This window comes from Lucilia sericata, unplaced genomic scaffold (genome assembly GCF_015586225.1).
Source record: "Lucilia sericata isolate MDLA Ls3-8-SP2 unplaced genomic scaffold, ASM1558622v1 Contig000436F_arrow, whole genome shotgun sequence".
In the NCBI taxonomy this organism is placed as follows: Eukaryota; Metazoa; Arthropoda; class Insecta; order Diptera; family Calliphoridae; genus Lucilia; species Lucilia sericata.
In genome coordinates, this window is record NW_023994451.1 from 267,315 (window position 1) to 275,110 (window position 7,796).

Sequence of the window (7,796 nt, forward strand, 5' to 3'; positions counted from 1 at the left end):
CTTTACTCAATGACGATTTATTACAGACTGACTCATTTGGTGATTGCCACCGCTATTTATACATGGGCATCACCTTCTTTATATTTCCAGTTTATTCTGGCTCCATCATCTAGATACTTCTACTGATGTAAGTCAAAGTTTAGTGGAGACACACACCTCTTCAACGCTTAGTGATGCCACCCAAATGTTAGTCGCTAAGAAATTTCGGGAACTGGCCGTTAAAAACCGTTTATTTTAAATGCAAATTCAATTTCGTAACACTGTCCCCCGCTTAAGCCTGTTCGTCCCGAATAGGCACAGATTCACCTTTCCCATAGGCAGCTAGTCGTTCTAGGTGTACAACCTTCATTTTGCTTCTCGGGCTCTTATATTTCTGTATTCGGTAGACTACGTCGTTTAATTTCTTAATCACCACATACGGTCCTTCCCAGTGAGTTTGCAGTTTAGGGGATAAACCTTTTTTACGTTGTGGGCTATACAGTAGTACTAGCTGGCCTTCGGTAAATCCTTCAGAATTTACTGCTCGATCGTATCTGGCCTTCATTTTATCACTAGTCATTTTTATTCGTCTCCGCACGAATTCATGAAGTTCATTAAGGTCATCTTGCTCTTGGGAAAAGTTTTCATCATCCTTACTTTTTGATGACGGCTTTATACCAAATTCTAAATCACCAGGCAGCTTGAGTTCTGTTCCGAAAATAATTTTTGCAGGTGTTCGAGAGGTGGAGTCGTGAACGGCTGTTCGGTAGGCCAGCAGAAATTTTGGTATGTGTTCATCCCAGTCCTTCTGATGTGCACTAACCACTTTTCTCAAATATTCCTCCAGTGTGCGATTGAATCTTTCGACCATGCCATCTGATTGAGGATGCAGTGGAGTTGTTCTTGTTTTTCTTATTCCGTATAAATCGCACATTTCTTTGAACACAGCGTATTCAAAATTTCTGCCCTGGTCCGAATGTAACTCCAATGGTACACCATAACGACATATCCAGTTGTTCACAAACACACCTACGACTGTTTTAGCTTCCTGGTTGGGAATGGCATACACCTCTGGCCATTTGCTGAAATAATCCATAACCACTAGAACATAACGGTTTCCGGCATCACTAACAGGGAAAGGGCCTGCTACATCCATTGCAATCCTCTCAAATGGCGCACCTGAGTTGTACTGCTGAAGTCGTCCACGACTTTTTCTTACTGGACCTTTGGCTGCTATGCATTGTGGACAATTTGAAATCCAATCGGCTACCGATTGTTGACAACCGACCCAATAAAACCGTTGTTTTACCTTTTCCACCAAGATGTCCACCACTTGGACCGTCATGGAACTCTTTCAATACTTCATTTATTTTAGAGGCAGGTACCACAATTAGATTTGTCACCGTTTTTCCGTCTGCACTTTCCCATATTCGGTATAGGCAGCCATTTAACACTTGTAGACTATTCCATAGAGCCCAATAGGATTTCATTAATGGACTTTCTGCAGATATTTCATTGCGGGCTGGTCTTTTACCTTCTTCTTTAGCCGATATTATCTTTGCCAGTAAGGGGTCATCCCTTTGCGCTTCAGACCAATCTTCAGTGGAATCTATATGGGTTAGCCGAACATCGATGACGCTTTCTTTTACCTCAGCCTTGCTTTGATATCCGACATCAAGAGGTATTTCAACATTTCGCCAAATCATAACATTTGGTCCCAAATGTAATTTAATGCCATGCATAATCATGAAGTCTGCACCAATGATTACCTCATCCACGATATCGGCAACAATAAATAAATGATCTACGCTTATGTTGGCAATGTTTACTTTCGCATTTACTTTACCATAGACAGTGGCAGGCTCTCCAGTGGCGGTGCGTAATCTTACCCCGCATAGTGGTTCAATTGTTTTCTTAACTAAATCTGGTCTAATAATAGACTGCGACGCTCCTGTGTCTATAGTAAAAATGTGCTTTCGACCATTGATGTATCCACCAGCAGTTAGATTACTATTTTTCTGCTGCATTACTGATATGGAGATTGTGGGGCCGTCAGATGTGGGAGCTAGCTCTTGCCCCTCAGTGCTAGCTCGTTTTAAAGGTGATTCTTGTGATGAGTGATGATTTACCTGTCGGTTGTTTCTTGGCGGTGAGACCGATCTGGTACGTTTTCTTTGTGCTTTGCAGTTTCGCTGAATATGTCCGGTTTTACCACAGTTATAGCATTTGATTTTGGCTTTATTTTGTTTCTCATTTAAAGCCTCTAAAACTGCCTCTTTTATCTCAGTGACTATATTCCTTTCGTTTTCAGCGACAACCTCGACATTTCGTACCTTGAATATTTGTGGCTTTGAAATTATTTTAGCCGTTTCTTGTGCCAGCGCAAATGAGACAGTTTCAGCGAATGATGGCTTTGGTGTGGCACAAACCGCATGTTTTATCTCAGGATCACGTATGCCATTTACAAATGCCTCTATCTTGAAAATATCCAAAAACGGGTGATGTTCTCCTGGATAAGTAAGCTGTATCAATAGCTCGATTTCCAATGCAAAGTCTTCTGCACTCTGCCATGCAATTCCATTCGGTATAATTCCTTTTTATGTTCTCCACCGTACTTGCGTTGTAGTGCTTCCATTATGTCGTCATAATTATTTCTGTTGTATTTCAAGAACTACTGAAGCACCTCCTTTTAAGGCTAAGATCAATTCTATAGCTTTTTCTTCATTATTCCACATGTTTCTGATGGCAACTGTCTCAAACTGGAACTTGAACACATTAAAAGGTGTGGTGCCATCAAAACTAGGGGCTTTTATTCTACTCGAGGTTTCTGGAATGATTCGTACAGCTCCTTCTTGATATTGCAGATTATTCATCTTTGTTTTTAAGTCTGACACCTTTTTGTCAATGCCATCTACTCTGCTATTAATAACCTCAGACACTTCTAGAATTTTTTCTTCTGTGGCTCTTGAACTTTCCTGAAATTTTGCTTCCATTTCAGCTAAGTGTTTAAAAGTTTCCTTTACTTCAGCTTTAACCTCAGCTCGAAGTTTCTCGTTGTCAGTAAGAAGTTTCTCGTTGTCAGCCTTAGAAGTTTCTTGAACTTCAGCAAATTTCTCCATCATAGCGGCAAACATTGTGTTTAAGTCCATGTTGCTCGTTGTTGAGCGAGTACATATCTCAGTTTCTTCTTTGTACTCGAATTCGTATGTACCTATGTCAATGTCACGCCGCTTGAATTCATCTATTAGCCTCTTTTGCAATTCTGCCTTATTACCGGCTGTCGGTAACTCCATCTTACTCAATTCTCTCTTGAGTTGTTCCACTTTTAGTTCTTCGAACTTCATGACTGCTTTTTATTATGCAATTCCGCTTCTGACACCAATTGTTACGTTTTACCTTTTAAAACGTCCGTTTATTTCCTTTTGAAATAAACTGGATTCTTCTTATTGCAAATAAAAGCGTCAATTTGTTAAAAACTACAACAACTCTTTATTTACACAGTTTTATACACAAATACTTTTATAACACAACTTATATAGTAGACTGTAAGGCTGTCTTTTTATCTTTAACACACGAAAGCACACTTGACTTTATTAACTTTACTCAATGACGATTTATTACAGACTGACTCATTTGGTGATTGCCACCGCTATTTATACATGGGCATCACCTTCTTTATATTTCCAGTTTATTCTGGCTCCATCATCTAGATACTTCTACTGATGTAAGTCAAAGTTTAGTGTAGACACACACCTCTTCAACGCTTAGTGATGCCACCCAAATGTTAGTCGCTAAGAAATTTCGGGAACTGGCCGTTAAAAACCGTTTAGCTTAAATGCAAATTCAATTTCGTAACAATATATACATACATATTTACATGGTTTATTACTAGAGATTAAAGCATTTAGTTCAACTGTTAAAGGGCCCTTCAGACGATCACACTTTACGTACGACAAGTCTAATGAAAAAGTAAAATGAAATTCCATCCGTATGACAAAAAAGAAGAAAAAAGTCGTATGATTAATATTTTTTGTGTTTACACGATTGGTATAAAACAATAACAAAGTAAGATGGAAACAGTTGTTTCACTTTTTTGTATGTGTTTACATATCTAATGCCACTTGCTTGTTTTTTGAATCATTTCAAAAAATGAAGAGAGCCATACGACTGTCAAATTTTCCATCCGTATTTTCTCTCAATGTGTGATGGTTTCATTACATATTGCGTTTAGACGATCCCATCCGATATCTTATACACAAAATTCTGACAGATCATATTACTTGTGTGCTCGTGTGAAGGGGGCTTAACAAAAAATAACCAAAACTAAAAAATAATGCACATTACACATGCAAAATAAAAATAACCAAAGTGGCAGCACTGCTCACAGCACTGTGATATTGGGAATATAAAAACAAAATTTTTTATACAAATTGACTTATAATTGACAAAGTTAATCCCAATTAATCTACATTTGCATGTATCATTAATTTGTATTTATTTAGTACTCTTTGACTTATAAAATAAATGATTACAAATAATTAAATTACATCTAATTTTGGTTACCATTGATATATTTTAAATTACTTGCGAGATTCTTACCTTGTAGTGATGAAAATTATGACATTTTTTAAACTGATCAATATTATTTAAATTCAAATCACTTTCAGTTATTAAAATTTTATGTTAGACACTATTACAAGGTAACCACTTTTATGCGTTGGGATCGTTCTGAGTTATCAACACATAATAAACAGTCGTAAACGTTTAATAGGCCAGTTCGAAAACAATTTAATGGGAGCTGTGACACAGAACATACTCGTCGAATTTTATATGGATATAATCATTTAATAATGAATTAATTGGTATTAAGTGATTTTCATAAGTAAAATTCCGTATATCGATTTATATATAAAAAAACACATTTATGTCAAATTTTATCCCTATAACTTTGATTGTCAATGTGCATTGAAGTAATTTTCGGAAATGGACCGATCAGGAAAAAATTTCGTATAATGATTTATATAAAAAAAAACAAAAAATCAAGTGGAATTTTACTCCAATAGATTTATTAATTAATGAAATATCTGCGTTTAAGTGATTTTCGGAAGTGGACTTTATATAGGAGCTATGACCAATTACGGCCATCTCCTGAACATATGTGTGTCGAATTTTATCAATATAGCTTTATTTGATAATGAAATATGTGCGTTAAAGTGATTTTTTGAAGTGGACCTTATATGGGAGCTATTACCAAATATGGACCGATCCGGAAAAAATTTGGTAGAATGATTTATATGCAAACAAAAAATATTCAAGTCGTACTTTGTCCCGATAGCTTTATTATTTAATGAAATATATGCGTTTAAGTGATTTTTTGGAAGTGGACCCACATATATGGGAGCTATGACGAGTTACGGACCTATCCGGAGCTATGACCAGTTACGGAAGTAGGCCTCATATGGCAGTTATTACCAATAATAAAACGATCATAAAAACATTTGGTAGAATGATTTATATGTACACAAAACATATTCAACTCGAATTTTATCACAATAGCTTTAGAAAAAGGGAAATTGAAAAACGATAATAGGAAAAAGGAAATATTGAAAAGTTTACTTTTTCAAAAAAAGTAAACTTTTGAAAAATGAAAATAAAAAGTATTGAAAACTGCAGCAAGATTTAATAATTTGTCGGAAACATATGCAAAACTGTAGACTTATATCTGCCATTATATTTTGAACTTTTGTAGAATTCTAAATAGAAAACTTTCGATGAAATTAAGGACAAAACCATAACGAGTTTTCCATAGAAAGAAAAGTAATAATTTTGTTTGTTTCAATAGATTTTATAAAATAAAAAAAAATGTCAATTATTGAAAATTTGCTGCAAAAGTTTTAATTTCCTTAAAAAAGTTTTTACTTAGATAAATTGTTTATGTATTGTATTTTTATTAAAAATCCTCAAAGTTCATAAAGAATATTGTCGAAATCCTCTATGGTAGTCGCTACGTATATTGGAGTGGTCCTGTTTGTCTGGAGAAAATAAAAGATTTCCTTACTAAAATTCGAAGATACCGTTTTTAACAAAATTTTTGTTTTACATTCGAAATTACATTATTATTTGCAGCTTTTTCATTTAAAATTGTCCTAATTTTAAACTGTTTTGTTTCGAAATAAATAAAACATTTCAACTGTCCTTTTCTGTAATTCAAATGTGTGTATATTAGTACACTTGGACCCAATTGGGTGCTTTGGAACCACTTAATTGCTAGTCCTAATGTTCACAAAAAGTAATAATTGGTAATTTTACTCCTTTGCAATCCTCCTACTTGGTTCCAAGTAAAAAATACTACAAAATTAATTTGTATATTGTTTTATTTATAAAATATTAAATTAAATAAAAAAAATAGTAAATTAAAATTTTTATGAAATTATGGTTTCTATCCGCACCACAGACGTAGATATCGTGGATTATACATATAATGTCCACAAAATTGCCTTAAATACATTTGCGTATGATCAAATAAATATGAAACTCATTACAATTTTTAAATTTAACAGACGTACTTACATGCTCTGCATGCAAGTGGACTTAAACAGTCATTCACTATTTATCGTCTGATTTGAAAGGAAGTTTTTTGTAAATTTCGCAAAGCTTCATAAATTAAAGATTGTAAAAAGGTCCAGTCGCTAAAGACCATTTGAAATAAATTTTGAAAAACTGTTGTCTATAACAAATAAATTTATATTGTCTGTTGGGTAATTAAAAAAAAATCTAAAAACCGAGATATTCAACATGACCCTCTCCGATTTCAGTGAAATTCGGTACAATCATTCTTCGTATAAATACGAAATTTAAAGTTCTTCAAAATTTTCAAATACATACTTTACGGTTTAGATTTTATCGATGTTAAAATTCATATTTTTTTAAGATTTTTTTCAACAAGCTTTAATTTTGAAATTAATGACAAATTTTCGAACAGGTTTTGCGCCTTACCCTTTCTGATTTTGATGAAACTTGGAACGAAGTTTAAAGTTCTCCAAAATTACCAAATTCTTCACGGTTTAGATTTTATTAATGTTCAAAGTTAAAATTTTTTAAGATTTTTTTCAACAAGCATTAAATTTGACATCTTATATTTTCTAAACTATTTATCCGATTTTAATCGTTTATTGTTGAGTACACTATAAGCAATCTTATGTAAAGGAATACAGAAAATGTAAGGCACCTTATTTAATATATCCTTGACTAAAGGACGTTTTTTGATATCATGATCTTTATATTAAAACTATAATATTTTAAGTAATATATTGTCAAACTACAAGACATAGGCTTTAGCAAGGGACTAAAAATTTAAAATCGGATAAATAGTTTAGAAAATATACGATGTCAAATTTAATGCTTTTGTAAGCATACATGATAACCCTTCAATAGCTTCTGAACTCCAGCTTCACATCGGCGAATTGGAAAAGTGGCTGGACAAATGAAAAAACAAGTAAGAGTGCTATATTCGGATGTGCCGAATCTTATATACCCTTCACCACAGTGTATTTAAAAAAAATCACTTCTATAAAATTTTAATTTATTTCATTTTCCCGTTTATATCATTATTATGGCAATAGCAAAACGAACAACAACAACGCTAAACAAAATAAACACACAAAAAAACAAAATACACAAGGCAGTAAAACCAACAGATATCCAAACCTACGAAACGAAATAAACAAAAAAACAAAATACGCAACGCAACAAAACCAACAGACATCCAAACATACGAAACTGAATATGTACACCAAAAAACAAAAACAATATACACA

The 7,796-nt window shown here is 33.7% G+C and overlaps 1 protein-coding gene across 1 annotated transcript; it reads right to left on the bottom strand.

The window, feature by feature from the left end:
* Positions 1-249: 249 nt before the first annotated feature.
* Positions 250-3,323, bottom strand: LOC119604837. The gene is made up of 3 exons (XM_037957707.1): positions 2,655-3,323; positions 1,289-2,543; positions 250-1,245 (listed from the first exon to the last, which is right to left on the bottom strand). The coding sequence occupies exons 1-3, from the start codon at positions 3,321-3,323 to the stop codon at positions 272-274; spliced, it is 2,898 nt and encodes a 965-aa protein (XP_037813635.1). The 3' UTR covers positions 250-271.
* Between the last annotated feature and the right edge of the window lie 4,473 nt (positions 3,324-7,796).